The sequence below is a fragment of the Etheostoma cragini genome, chromosome 1, assembly GCF_013103735.1.
Source record: "Etheostoma cragini isolate CJK2018 chromosome 1, CSU_Ecrag_1.0, whole genome shotgun sequence".
Taxonomy (NCBI): domain Eukaryota; kingdom Metazoa; phylum Chordata; class Actinopteri; order Perciformes; family Percidae; genus Etheostoma; species Etheostoma cragini.
Window position 1 is genome coordinate 4,075,844 of NC_048407.1, and position 15,295 is coordinate 4,091,138.

Below are 15,295 nucleotides of genomic sequence, written 5' to 3' on the forward strand. Positions count from 1 at the left end.
TACAAAAACACATTAAACTGTATTTACACTTGTCTAAAAGGAACAATTTGTCTTACATGAAAAAGTGAGAACCTGCTGAAAAGGTGTACATTTTGTACAAAATGGTTGACCCCATATAAAACATTACCAGTGGTTGTGTAATTATTTCTTAAGGAGCATTTATCTCAGGAAATTCACAGATGTTTTCAAACGACGTAACTACTGTACAGGTTACCGTGATATGAAATTAGCTTTTATTACACAGGCACATGATATTAAAAATTCTGAATAAAATCACGCATAATCAGTCCAAAAAAACAAATCATAGTCAACTCATTTTGAGCAAATGTTTCTACATGTTTGACGTTTTGAGATTTGGATCAAAGTTACACACTAAAAACACTTTAAGAATACCTTTCACACACCTCCAATCTCCCATAAGCCCTATTCCTACTAATCTCTAATCAATCTAAACCACTCAACTGTTTCTTTTCTTAATGTACAAAGGCTTTTATTTGAAAGTAACAGTGCGTTACTAATGCTTTCCAACCTGAGGGACCGATTCACGAGGAGATCGAGATTCAGGGTTTCAGATGCGAGGGGTGCAGCAGTCAAGGTTGCCTGTATTCAAATCAAAATAAACACTTGTGTGTGAATCATTTGTCCGATGTCCAATCATTTTACCTCACCGAAACGGGTGAATCGCACATGCTTTGCCTTGGAGGATATGCAGAGCAGAGTTAACGGTGTGAGTTGAAAAGATTGCAAAAACAAAAACCTGAGTAAATTCAGAGTCAAGGCACTGTGCTGCACAACTTAGCTATGGCAGAGGCAACTTGAAACACACTCTCACAGTCCCATCCCACCTGTTCAGTAGTTGGAGAGGCGCTGGCAGGGCTGCTTGAAGTGGCCGTAGCGTTTCTCCGCAGGGGAGAATCGCATTTTAGCCAGGTTGTGCCTGTGGAGGGCTCCGCGGCTCAGCTTCCGCTGCTCAGCCTGGGCTCTGGCCTTCTGCACAGCCAGCAGATGGACGTTGCAGGGCAGAGGGATTCCCCAGGCAGCCAGACGCCACGATATGTGCCGCCGTACTGCCACAGGCCTGGACAGACACAGGAGATGAATGTATCCTAATTAACCTAAACTATTGAAGATTTAGAGCCACTAATGAAGGGTTAACTTTGGGATGGTCCTCATTTCTCACAAGGTAAGTTTTGGGTTAAATCTCAAAATTGAAAGATTTCCCTTTAAGTATGATGTAACACATAGGTGATTGAGCCTAGGATCCAGTGAGGAAAGCCTTTGTATTTGCAGTATTACGAATAGGGGTGGGACAAAATGAGGACACATTTCTAAACCTGTTTTGTGAGGTAAGCGTGAAAGTTCATTCCTATCCTCCTTGGGGACTTCCCTAGAAGGGACTAGGGACTTCTTTAGAATAGTCTTGCTGAGGGTTACAGGAGAAGATAGATACAGCTTTCATGTATGTGAATTAAATATATATAAGTCAGAAGACAGTTAACTTGGCTTAGGACTGGAAATCACTAATGTGTTATATCTTGTGTGTTTAATGCATTCGTTGATCAAAAAAGACATAAAATACTTTCAAAGAGACCCTAATATGCTTTTTTGGATTTTTCCCAACTTTTTGTGTTTTATATAGTAAATTGTGTATATGATAGATACATAAAGTACAAAAAAAAAATTCACTCGAAATTGAGCTTCCTTTCCCAGAGACTGAGGCTATGTTTAGATGGAAACGGTCTGAAGAGAAAATGCAGAAGTGGCGTTGCGTTCTCATTTTTTATTCCGTGTTCAGACAAACGTTTTTGGGGGGGGGGAATCTATGTGCATATGGTGACGCAAAAGTGTGTAAAATTGAATGTAGTATGCACTTCAGACGGAGACCTTCTACGTAGACTATACTTATACTACTACTCAACCTAGTAGCGTAAAGCAAACAACAAAAGCTGACAATTTTGTCTGGCCAGACAGGAGATGGAGTTATAGCTCCAAACAATGCGTGGCACACACACACACACACACATATGGCACACACACAGTGCATTTTTAACCTCAAGACGGGAACGCAGCGTTTTTAAGATTTCCACTCTGGAAGGTGGTTTCTCTTTTTTGTGTTTTTAAGCCCCAAAACGACATTCCCAACTTAACAAAAGAAACGTGCTGAATTATTTTTACGTTTTCACCAGCGAGTGTGTTCGTGTAAACAGAATAATTCAGGAAGGTGTTTCGAGCTGGGCAGTATGGGAAACATATTAGGTTTTTGAACATGTATGCATGTAAGCCTGTTCTAGTAGACCCCAAGAGTATAACTATGATGCTGAAAAGGAGTACAAACGGGGCTCTTTAACAGCTGTTTAACTCTTTTTCTGAACTCCCCATGCACACACACATGAAGGCCCTGCTATTCTCTTAAAGAGAATGACGCACACACCAACGCAAGTATAAACTTTAGACCACCTACGTAGACTACGGCGACTCTGCGTGGAGCCTCGACAAGAACTTTAAATCAGCCTTAAGATGAATGCATGTGAGCTGGAGTGTGTGGTTGGAAACTAACCTGGAGGTGTCCTCTTCATCTTCATCAGAGCCCATCTCCTCCTCCTCCCCACTCATCCTGCATCTCATCTGGTAGACAGACATGCTGGGGTGCTCTATCAGCAGGTTCTCCAGGGGATCCACCTCAGGGGCTGTTATCAACCCGCTCCCTGTACAAACAACATCCCAGTTCACACAGACCAGTTTTCATCCCAGTCCAAGATGCACCCTCACTGAGCCAACGTTTGAAAATATGTAGTCAATGTACAGTATTGGTTCACCTGTGGCAGGGTTTCTTTCTCACCTGAGAGATTGACAATCACCCATCCTCCCTCCTCAAACTCCATCAGCTCCTCGTAAGTGTCCCCCGCTGCCTCAAAGTCCTCCCCGCCGTTCCCGAGCAGATGAGAAAGAATCTTTCCGATCATCTTTATGCCTCTACTACAATCTGTAAATTAACAGCAGCGAGCAGGTAAATAACAAAAAATGCCCAAAAGACCACGTTTAATCACAGTATTGATTCTGTGGACAATGATACGATATTTGGTAATATCTTAAAGGTCCCATGACATGCTGCTCTTTTGATGTTTTTATATAGACCTTAGTGGTCCCCTAATACTGTATCTGAAGTCTCTTTTATAGAACTTAGTGGTCCCCTAATACTGTATCTGAAGTCTCTTTTATAGACCTTAGTGGTCCCCTAATACTTTATCTAAAGTCTCTTTATATAGACCTTAGTGGTCCCCTACTACTCTATCTGAAGTCTCTTTTATCTAGACCTTAGTGGTCCCCTAATACTGTATCTGAAGTCTCTTTTATATAGACCTTAGTGGTCCCCTAATACCACATAGTCTCTTTCCCAAAATTCAGCCTTGGTGCATGATTACAGCCACTAGAGCCATTCCCACAATGACCTTTCCTTACTATTTGCCATTTCTGCCATTTTCATGCCCCTTGTGACCTCATAAGGGGCAATATTCCAGCTCGGCCCTTCTGAGCTTTCATTTTCTCAAAGGTAGGGCAGGATACCCAGGGCTCGGTTTACTTTTATCCCCATTTCTAGCCACTGGGGGACCACAGGCAGGCTGGGGGAAACTCATATTAATGTTAAAAAACCTCATAAAGTGAAATTGTCATGCCATGGGACCTTTAAAGTCTGTCAAGATACAATGTCTATTTGATTTAATTGAGGGGCCTGCGATCAATATGAGGTAATGTCATAGGCCCATTTAACACAGATACAATGATAGCAACTCAAAAAAGACAAAAAACTGATTTATTTCTCAAATAAAATATAAAGTGGGAATCTAAAGTTGGCTAATCCTACAGACAATATGATCAATATTTACACTTTGAAATAGAGATAGGCATGGGGAACTTTCCATAAGATCATCTCTCAATGCAAATCAAACCAGCTATTAAGCTAACGGAAATAACACCATGCCTATCTCTATGTATGGTGAAGGGTATGTGATGATGTGTGTGTGTGTGTGGGGGGGTTAATTCCAAACTTTATCAGGATGCATAGTATCCTGGATCCATTAAACAACTGGCCTTTAAACATAAAAAATCTGCCTACCTCTATGGGAATTTAACATATGTGTGTACAGTATGTGTTTATTCGTGAATTCTGTATTTGAAGGAAGGACATTTATTTATTAACAATATATTATTCATTCACAAAGAAAATGTGTGTCCTTGGTTGGATTTTCCTAAATTCTTTGAATTAAGGCATTAAGTTCTATTTCCAAGAGATGTTTTTTTAATTCTATTTTTTAACAACTTTAGCCTGGTGTGTGTAAACGTATGCAAGCCACTGTACATTGATCCAGGTCGATGTAATGTCACACCCCTACCAGAGACACAGTAGTTTGGAATGTTTCGTGTCAGTTGATAACCCCAAAGGAATCCATTCTCTAAATGTCAAAGTGAGAACATGTGTCGAAAGTGTTTTTCGTGTGCACATTAGCAATGCATGTGGCTCCCTCTTGAGGCTGCCCCAATAAACACTCCCCAAAGTCTTCCATGGACACACAGCACATGCTTGCTCTTCATCAACAACAACTGATTCCATTGCGCAAGCTCAGAAACCAGCTGAGTTGTGACGCTGCTGTGGCGCAGAGGGCAGACATGTCTGAGGGAACACGATGGTACAGGAGGCTGAAATTACACTGAGCAGTGTTATAACATCTGTGTGGTTCACATTTCTTCCACTGCAGCTGACTGTATGTGTGTGTGTTAGTTCCAGCTGGTAAAGGTTCCAATGCCAGTCTTGGGCCAATATATTTTCTCTTAATCTCTCTTAATCTCTCTTAATATCTCTTAATAATCTCTTAATATTGCACTAAAACTGAACAAAATCATGCAGCCACAACAAATACAAGTAGTCAACGAGGTGATCATAAGATTATTGACCTCATCCCATGCCAACAGTGTGTGAAGAGTCCATATTGTCTTATCTAATCCTTATATATGCTGATCAGAAAGATTTTTTTTCATGCAGCCAACAATAGACCCTCATTTACCTCCTCAGCTATATCTCAAAATGTATTATATGGCCATAATATAGCATTATTTAGTAGATGTCTGCTGGTGTTGTTTAAGACAAACGTGTCCATAATAAACTGTGTTTTCTAAAGTGTGTGGATGCCTTGCCTGCTTGTCAGTGTGTTTGCCCCGAATATAATACCACCCCCATCAAGGCATGTATAACCTGATATCCACAGAAAACAGCTGAGCGCGTGCTCTGACATAAGTGTTGCTTCATTTCTTGTAATGACAGCTGCTCCCATTAGGTAACGGTTTTTGGACTGGTGTGTGTCCGTACAGGATAGAATACATTACAAAGACATCACAAAAGCCATGTTGTTCTTACAGAACAAAAGACAAACGCGATCCAAGGCTCATATTTATTATTCTTTTTTTTACTTACCCGACCAGATAAAGTCTGATTGTCTTTGGGTGTGGTCGTTGTAAAGGATCCCCGTTCTCTTGCTGTTCTTCTGAGTTTGTTTTGATCTCTAAGTTGTTTATCGGCGAGTCCTCCCTGTGTCCTGCAACGTCACCAAGCCCCGCCCACTGAGGCGGGGCCGTGGGCGGAGCGGGTGTGCGTCAGTCACTGCGTCATACGTGCACAACCCAGATCCACTTTTCCTTCTGCATAGCTTTTAGGAGAGAAATGATATTTGTGTATTCATATCTGTCTTCCTCAAGCTATAACTCAGAGTGAATGGATGAGATATGGCTATAAGAACAGTAGAGTAACTTCGAAACAACAAGAAATTGACTTTTTAGCATGAGCCTGTCTCTATCAGTCCCCCCAGCACCTACATCTTATAACTTATTCCCTGTTACATATTGTTCTTATCAGTCTGTTTATAGGTTATAGTTTATAGTCAGTTAATATTTAATCATGATCTACTGCACTGTTCACCATTGCACACAGTCTACCATAGTATCTCACCTTATTATGGTCATTGTATTTCTGAAAAAGGGTGATTTTTATTTTTATTCTTATATGTGTGAAATGTGATGTGATATATGTGTCTGTTGGGTCATGGCTGTCTTGCTACTGGATGCTTTAAATCTCCTTGGGGATGATTTTCCTACACCTTTTGATTTTTTTGTAAATTTTTTGTCACTTTTATTATATTTTTAAAGATTTTTAGCAATTATTTTTGTCACTTGTTCTGAGTTTTTGTTGTTGTCACTTTTCACTTTTTTGACAAGTTTTTGTCACCTTTGGCGATTTTTCCAAAATTTGTCACTTTTTCTGATGTTTTTTGTCACATTTTTCCAATTTTTTGTCACTTTTGTTAACAGGTTTTTGTCACCTTAAGCGATTTTTTCAATTTTTTGGTCAATTTTCCAGCATTTAAAATAAAAGTATTTTTGTTGATATTTTTTCCTGCGTTTTTTAAGTTTTTTCCAACATTTGTCACTTTTTTTTAACAAATCCTTTTCAAATTTGGTGATTTTTCCGATTTGTTGGTCACTTTTTTCAGCATTTAAAAAATATACATTTTTGTTGATATTTTGTCCTGCGTTTTTAAGCCTTTTCCAACATTTGTCACATTTTTCAATGTTATTTGTCACATTTTTCAAATTTTTTGAGTGACTTATTTTAACAAGTTTTTGTCACCCCTAAGGGTTAAATTGACTTGTGTTTGTGTTGACTTTACTGCAGATAGGAAGGAGGATAGAAAGTACTCTCTCAGACACATGACATGTTTTATCTAAAGTAGTTATGGTTTGTGGCTTTAAAACATATTGACATTGATTATTTTTGGTTGAAAATCCTATTAATGGCCTGACTGTATGTTATTTAGTCTCTGATACAGGAAGTGGGGCGATAGCCAATCCGGGTCCTTGGTCCTCGCTCCACGCGCGTCACATCCATATCAGTTTGAGAAAAGCCGAACGCACGCGACAAGCAAAAACTACCGCTTTGCTTTTCACGGGTAGGACAGGACTGAAGGTAATTTTAGTACTTTTTTAAGTACTTTTTAAGTTCTTTTTGAGGGGAGGCTGTTGGCACGGGCAGCTGTCATATCCCTTATATCTTTACTAAAATAGAGATGAAGAAATGAGTCCCTCGGTGCTTGAAGTCGTGTTTTGTTCGGTGTTAAAATAGAAACTAAACGTGGTGTCACATCGTTGAGGATTTAACCTGTCTTCATTACTCTCGAAACGTTCTCTTTGAAAAATACAAAAATAGTATAATAGCTTATTATGCCCACAGTTTGTATACTACGTCAGTTTATAGCTACCAGTCAGTTAAGAGCAGCTACTCGACCATTGAACAACTCCATACTCTCAAACCAAACTCCATATAAAAACCGAGGTCTATTTAGTTTTCATTAACTAATGTTGGCTGTTGCCACCTATAATTTGACCCGAGGTATTTTAAGAATTGATTGACAGCCGCCACGTAATTCGGTGTACCTGCAGTGTGTAAAATAAGCATTACGTAATTAAAATAAAGGTCAAGATTCGTTCAAATACATTACATTTTTTTCCAATTGCAGTTGTTTATTTTTAATGTAGGGAGAAGCATTTAAATACTTTTATTTGTTGTTTTGTGCTGTTTAGGTGAAGTTGAACATAGTAAAAGTGAAACTAGCTTAGTCCTGACATTCAATAAATACATTACGTTGGCTAAACCAGTCATGTAGCCTACGTGATAGATAGATAGATAGATAGATAGATAGATAGATAGATAATAATAATGCATACTTATAAGCCACAAATTACAATTTACACTCTGTTATTATACACATTACACACAGGCCTGAATTACACACACACATGCACTTATGGAGAGATGTCAGAGTGGGGGGGGGGCTGCCCATGGAAAGGCACCCAATTTGGTGCCTTGCTCAAGAGCACATTGGCAGTACCCAGGAGGTGAACTGACACCTCTCCAGCTACATGCCCACACCACCATACGTTGGTCGGTATAGGTACTTGAACCAGCAACCCTCCGGTTCCCAACACAACTCCCTGAGGACTGACACCCAAGATAGGTAGGTAGGTAGGTAGGTAGGTAGGTAAATAAATAAATAGGTGGATGGGTAGGTAGGTAGGTAGCCTACTTTAGACATATCGAGGCCATTTTAGGCATCCAGTAGCTTAAACAACCAAAAAAAACACTCACAGAAAATTATAGAGTTTTAAAAAAATCACTCAAAGAAATGTTAAGACTTAAAGGTGCTAATGTCGGCTGTGTGCAATGGTGATACATCTTTTGTTTATTCTCTCTAATGTTGTATTATTCAAGTTCTCAGGGATGTGGGTCTCCCAGGACAAAAAAACAATCATATACAGCATGTATGCATTGCCTGGTGATGGCAAACATCATTTCTTTGACTCCAAAGTGGGGCTGCACGATATGAGGAAAATCTGTAATTGCAATTATTTTAAATATGTTGCCATTGCAATATTGACAATATTAGGTTATAGTGTGATTTTCGCACCAAGCAAAGATGTTTTCTGTATTCTGTAGGATAGGATCTGTAGACCAGGACGTCGCTGCAGCACCACAATACTTCATTCAGAATGGTTTCACACATATCTTGCCATTAACAACTATTGCGCCCCTCTGCAATTTGGATATAGCGCTAGTCCATGTTGCGATTTCAATAACATTGCGATTTATTGTGCAGCCCTACTCCAAAGTTACAGAACTGTTGGACTCAGCCCCAGGCTCACAGGCTTTGTGTTAGATTTGCACCACTAAAGAACAGTATGAACTAATGTGGGTCTTGCATTACCTACTAATTGTGTGGCCCCGTCTTGTAGAGGGCCCCAAAATCTCTTCTTAGATATCATGATTGCCAAATGACACGACTAGACTAGGTTGGGTGTTTCAGTAGATGCTGTCATGCTAACTCCGTCAAATCTCATTAAAAAAAATGAATTCCGCGCTTCAACGGGGTCTGCAGATGTACATTTAGCATGTGGCTAACTCTGGTACAATGCATTCAATGGTAACATTTCAGTTTACAATTGTACATGATCCCTGATAAATAAAATAAACTGAGAAAAAAAAACAACTAAAGGGCAATATGTGGTCTTCCACTGATCTGACCCATGGCTTAAAGATACTTTAGGTAAGACACCACACTGTTTTCTTTCCTATGATGCCAGGGTCTCCACTCAGGGATGGCTCCACCGATAGATGATGTCATTCGTCTGTGCTGTGAATTATCAGCTCACGATCAGATCAAGGTGGCCGTGAAAAACTCCACCAAAGGAGCCGTGGTGGCAGGAGGAACTGCCTTCGTAGGCGGGTTACTTGGTGGACCTCCAGGTATTGCTGTTGGTGAGTAGAAATACTCGGACAAATCTACCGATTCTTACTTTTGTACAGTATATCTGACTCTACAGCCGCCTGCACTGACTGTGGGCTTGGAGATGTCTAGGGTATCCACACCTTGAAGAAAAGTACTAAACTCTGAGTAGGCTATTATTTACAGATGTTTTAAGATTTGAATAATACAAATGTGTATAACCACCACGGCTTCAATCTTATTCACTGTTTAGTCATCGATTGGTAGAAAATGAATCAACAAGGATTTGCTGCTTTTCTATGTCTTCAATCGTCATTTTAATTCACAATCTTTGGTTTGCGACTATTGGTAGGACAACACAATCCATTTAGACTGATAAGGATTGTTCTAAAGACTGAGAATACCAGCTATGGCCTTGCTTTTTTTTTTTTTAAGATTATTTTTTGGGAATGTCCGGCCTTTATTAGATAGGACAACAGAAGACAGGCAACGGTGAGAGAAAGTGGGAATGATCACTGGGTCGGAATTGTGTGGCTGCCAAATGCTCCACTATGTTTACCACCTAGTGGCTATGATAGTGGAAAAGAGGAAGAAGAGGAGATTGGCCACTGTACATCAGGGAGCTCGAAGTAGAGCGGGGAGCAGCTTCAAATACCTGGGAAATAAGTGAAGACCTCACTTTGAGACTTAACACCACACAGCTGGTAAAGAGGGCTCAACAGCGGCTGTATTTTCTGAGGATGTTTGGCATGTCAAACTTCCTGCGTGTGTCCATGGTGATAAAGTAACGTTAGACCATGCATCAGGGCGGCTCACTGATAGGTTTCAATAGTTTTTGGACAACAGTCGAGCTCTATGAGGAAGAAGCTATTTCAGGCTTTGACTAAACCCGTGAAAATCTTGACTAAAATCTTGACTAAACCCGTGAAAATCTTGACTAAAATCTTGACTAAACCCGTGAAAATCCAGCCTAGGCTCAATTCACTGTTGGACTGGATTTTCACGGGCTTTGTTAGCATTCAAAATATAACAAATATAACAAATATCACCAGACTTAAACTTTGACTTAAGGTCCCACACTGTAAAAAGGGAGATTTCCGGGCCTTTTTTTAATAATAAACTAGGTCTAGGTGCGGCATAATTACTGTTAAAGTATCAATCCACAGAGAAATGCACACAGTGTTAGGAAACTGTACCTTTTAAACTATACTATGTATAGGTAGAAAGTGGTGCTACAGTGTTGTTGGAGTCATTCCCCGGCTGCAATGACACCGCAGAGATGTGAGAGATGTTTGTGTATCTGACCCGTTATCTCCACCAGGGGGGGCAGTAGGCGGTCTGCTGGGCAGCTGGCTGACCAGCGGCCAGTTCCGGCCTCTGCCTCAGATCCTGATGGAGATGCCCCCCGCCGAGCAACAGAAGCTCTACAACCACATCCAGACCGTCCTGGGGAACCTGAACTGGATGGACGCGGCCCAGCTCATCGCCCTGGTGATGGGCAACGCCACTCTGCAGCAGCAGGTCACTGCCGCACTGGTCAACTACATCACACAGGAACTCAAAGCAGAGGTGCGCTATCAAGACTGAGTTCTAGTTCCACACAGACTTTTTTTTTTTAGGATGGTCAGGCCTGCTAAACACAACCGGAGTCCTCTGCAACAGGTTTCTGTACTTCATTGGACAAACTGAACCATGGATGTTTCACTTTCTCAACTGGGGCAAATGGAGAAGATAGCCTTTGCTATTTTCAGAGTGTCTAACAACGGAAGTGGAATGTAACCAAGTTCCTGTACTCAGGTACTAAGTACAAATTTTAAGGTACTGTCATACTACATATTTACCACTGCTACTCTGCGATATTTATTTGGCAGATTCAGATTATAAATACTAAATTTAAATCCTCTACAAATTATGAACTATTATACAGTGACTTGAATAGGTTTACACACCAAGGTTGATTTAAAAAGACGACTAAAAAAAACATCTCTTGGAAATTGATCTTAATGCCTTAATTTAAAAAAATTGTAAAATCCAACCTTTAAGAATTTTCTTTGTGAATGAATAAATGTTCTTCCTTAAAATATAGGAGGCATAAGGTGTAGAAGGGTATGTGATGATGTGTGGGGGGGGGGGCAGTTTACTTCCAAAGGCCAAAGGAACTTTGTCATGCATATTATCCTGATCCATGATATAACTGGCCTTTAATAATAAACATCTAACTGCCTCTATGGGAATTTAACATGGCGGGTGTATACTTATGCCCCCTGTACATTTATTTATTTACAATACTTTATTTAATCACAAAGAAAATTGGTGTCTTGTAAAGTTGGATTTTTTTATTTTTTTTTTATTAAGGCATTAACATCAATTATAAAATATAAATATAAAATGTTTATTATTCCTCTTTTTAATCCACTTTAGCAGGGTGTGTAATGGGTGTAGCAGTATATCCATTAGCTGAGGTTAGCTTCACCTTCATTCGCTGTAACATTAGAGACGCACACAGTAATAATCCGCTAATCACAGTCACACAGGAGCAAGAAATCACAGTAGAAACCATAGAAAGCTATGTGTTACTCAATCATGAATAAATAGTGACATTAGCACGAATTATGTTTTGTACAACAGATGCCAAATTTCCTCACTGCTTTTTTAAAACTGTAAAGTATCGTGCCTCTGGGTCTCATTATTCCCACACTTTGTATCAGCGTGTTTTAATATACATTTGCTTGGGTACTTCAAATTAAATACACTCCATGCAATAACTGTTTATTTGTCTAATCATTTGCTTCAATAATACTGTCACTCAGGATTGTTGGGGGGAAATACACACATCTGTAAGCAATGATTGCAGCAACAATGAACTTTACACAATCATTGTACAATATAATAATAATATGAATCCTCTTGTTACACGTACTGCTCCTAAAGGTCAGGAATGAACTTCCACAACGAGTTTGTCTTGAGACAACAACTGTCTCCTTGATGATACAGGTGATGTCCTATCAGGTTTCATTCAGCCCTTTTAGTAAAACTGTTGTGGGGGGGCTTTTATTCATATACACTGCTATCTCAAATATGGAGGCCCATTACTGCCAGAAAAATGAAGTGATGAAATGTTATGCATTATAAAAGAAAATACTAATGGTGAATCAATGTGAGTTTGTTGAAATTGTGAGATACCATGTTAAAATGATAATCCAAAACCCTGCTGGGTGAGAAGACAACAGCGATGCAGGTGGATCCCCCCCCCCCCCTCGCGTCCTGGATTATTGACTACCTGACAGGCAGACCACCATCTTCAGAGGTTTTCTGACGACTCTGCTGTGGTTGGATGTATCAGAGAGGGTGACGAGGCTGAGGACAGAGCTGTGGTGGGGGACTTTGTCACATGGAGTGAGCAGAACCATCTACAGCTCAACGCGACAAAGACTAAGGAGCTGCTTGTGGATCTAAGGGAAAGCCGAGGCACCAGTGAGCCCTGTGTCCATCCAGGGGGTCAGTGTGGAGGACTACAAATACCTGGGAGTGCACTTGGGCCCAGAACACTCAAGCCCTCTACAGGAAGGGCCAAAGCGGTCTCTATTTTCTGAGGAGGCTCTCCTCCAACATCTGCAGAACAATGCTGAGGATGTTTATTTGAGTTATGAGTTTGTGGGGCCAGTGCTATCCTTTCTGCAGTTGCATGCTGGGCCAGCAGGCTGAGGGTAGCAGAGGCTAACAGCCTTAACAAACTGGTCCGCAAGGCCAGTGACAACGTGGGCCTGGAGCTGGACTCTCATAAGTGGTGTCAGAGAGGAGGATGCTGTCCTAACTACATGTCATCTTGGACAATGTCTCCCACCCACTCCATGGCTTGTTGCTCAAACACAGGAGCACTTTCAGTGCAAGACGTATTCCCCCATAATGCAACACAGAGCGCCGCAGGAAGTCATTCCTGCCGGTGGCCATCAAACCGTATAACTCCTCCCTTTAAGTGTCTTAGAGACACTTAGTGAGTTTAAAACTGGACAATATCATCTGCTTTGTGCAATAACACCGGCTTAAATTATAATGTGCTAATACATTGTTATTAGACGTCGTCGCAGGATAAGAGGTCAAAGGCAAGAGGTCGAAGGGTGTGGCGATGACATCATCATCACGAGTATGCAACTTCGCCGTCCAAATAAAGACGCAACGGCGGCCGTTTCAGATTTTTTTTCACCCTGGAACAAAAAAAAAAAAGCTTGTTTACAGGATTCGGCCATTTACACCATTTTATTTCCAATTTGTTCCTGGTCACACATTATGTGTTTTCCTTAATATGGATGAATGTTAAAAATATTTGAGTAAAACTTGACAATAAATGACCCAGAAAGTCTATCAACTCTATATTGTTCCTATACTGTGACCCTGCTTAGAGTTGCCAACTGATACCATCTCTTTACAAAGTCAACTGTTCCAGGAGATCGCAGTCTGATAGTAAAATGCTTTTTAAATATTATAAATTGTATGTTATGCTTGGAGATGCCTGCAATTTGTGAAGTGAAAAAGTGAAAGTAAAACCCCCAATACCTTGTTTCATCTAGGCAGTGGGATGGAAGCGACATGGCAACCAGGTCAGTTTTGTTATCTAATATCGCTCGACAATGTCATTTTGAAATGGACATACGGAAGGCAGCAACCTATTTCGGTCAGTTTGCAATTCTTTAAGAATTGAATGACACTAAACAATGCTGAGGAAATATTGGATTTAAATTCTTCCACAATCAAGTCAAAAACTATGACTATATCTCAATTTATTTTATTTAAACATCGACAGATTTAAAATAAAAAATGTCACCTGTCACAACTTTCCCTGTGGTGTTGGAGCTTCTCTAAAACACAGGTGATGCATAGCAGAAATGAGAACCCGTGCAACTATCTTTGTATCTTCCGAAGTAAAACATACATCTGTCCTTACCCACAGAACTATGAGCTTTAAAACCAGCCAGCAGTAAGGCTTAAATTAGAGATACAGCAGTCAACTGCACACACAATGTTCATGTACAATGTGGGATGTGGTGAGCTGGATTAAACAGTGCAATAATACTGTATAGTAAACATGTCCCCTCCCCCTCAGAAGCAAACAAAATGTAATTTGTTTACAAAGACCAATTCTTTTATTCATAAAAACAACTTTTGGATGAGGATGTTGAAATGACATTGGGCCTACGTTTACAGAGCAACAAGATATCCAGCTTTATCTTCTTTTTCAAATGTGTCTGGAACCGAGACCAAACACTTGTTAGAAGGCACAAAAGACAGCATAGGGACAATTTGTAAACTTAAAATGGGATGGTAACTGACCATAAGCGCTGAGTGTACTGGATATGGTACCAAGGACCCAGGCAATGTCCTCTTTCAAACCAAGTAGTTACAGGGTGTTTTACAGGAACGTACTTCTAGGAACAGTTCTAACTACTCTCACCCACAAACGTTTTTTCCCATTTGCATTCACTCTGGCCAAGTGGCCATAGGAATGGACTTTTTGTTAGTTTAACATAGTTATATAACCATCGCTGTGTGGTAAAAGGGAAAAGACCCTCCCCTGAATAAGGAGCTGAAAGAGTTACAGGAACTGTGGCCAGAAGAACTTAATAATCCTCAAATTGGTCCAGAAGAGACAAAAAAAAAGGCTTCTAGGAACATTACATCCTAGGAAATACAACAATCCCTCTGGTCGGAAAGTGTCTTATGTCTTCATGTCATGGTTCAGCCCCAAATATCTACAGTGTGTAGTGTTGCATTCTAACATTGTAGTCCACTTTACATTAGAGTCCAGTGAGCAGTTATTTGGAGATTTAGGTGGAGATGAACAATAAAAGTCATAACAGAGACAGTAAGACAGGTAACTGGTTTGGACTGGACTTGATACAAAGCCGTTTGTGGTTTGTATTTTGGTGGCCTCATTTGGACCCTGGTGTTAAGCTGTGGTCCAGCTGAGCACA

General features: G+C 40.3%; 2 protein-coding genes across 2 annotated transcripts; one reads left to right on the forward strand and one right to left on the reverse strand.

Annotated features, from left to right (window-relative positions):
* Positions 1 to 353: 353 nt before the first annotated feature.
* si:ch211-260e23.9 (tumor protein p53-inducible nuclear protein 2) lies at positions 354 to 5,723 on the reverse strand. The gene is made up of 4 exons (XM_034880074.1): positions 5,468 to 5,723; positions 2,840 to 2,983; positions 2,558 to 2,705; positions 354 to 1,078 (listed from the first exon to the last, which is right to left on the reverse strand). Exons 2-4 carry the CDS (start codon positions 2,961 to 2,963, stop codon positions 850 to 852), a joined length of 501 nt encoding a protein of 166 aa, XP_034735965.1. The 5' UTR covers positions 2,964 to 2,983; positions 5,468 to 5,723; the 3' UTR covers positions 354 to 849.
* A 1,188-nt stretch (positions 5,724 to 6,911) lies between these two features.
* LOC117949677 (protein C19orf12 homolog) lies at positions 6,912 to 10,959 on the forward strand. The gene is made up of 3 exons (XM_034880203.1): positions 6,912 to 7,012; positions 9,184 to 9,358; positions 10,648 to 10,959. The coding sequence occupies exons 2-3, from the start codon at positions 9,199 to 9,201 to the stop codon at positions 10,911 to 10,913; spliced, it is 426 nt and encodes a 141-aa protein (XP_034736094.1). The 5' UTR covers positions 6,912 to 7,012; positions 9,184 to 9,198; the 3' UTR covers positions 10,914 to 10,959.
* Positions 10,960 to 15,295: the final 4,336 nt, after the last annotated feature.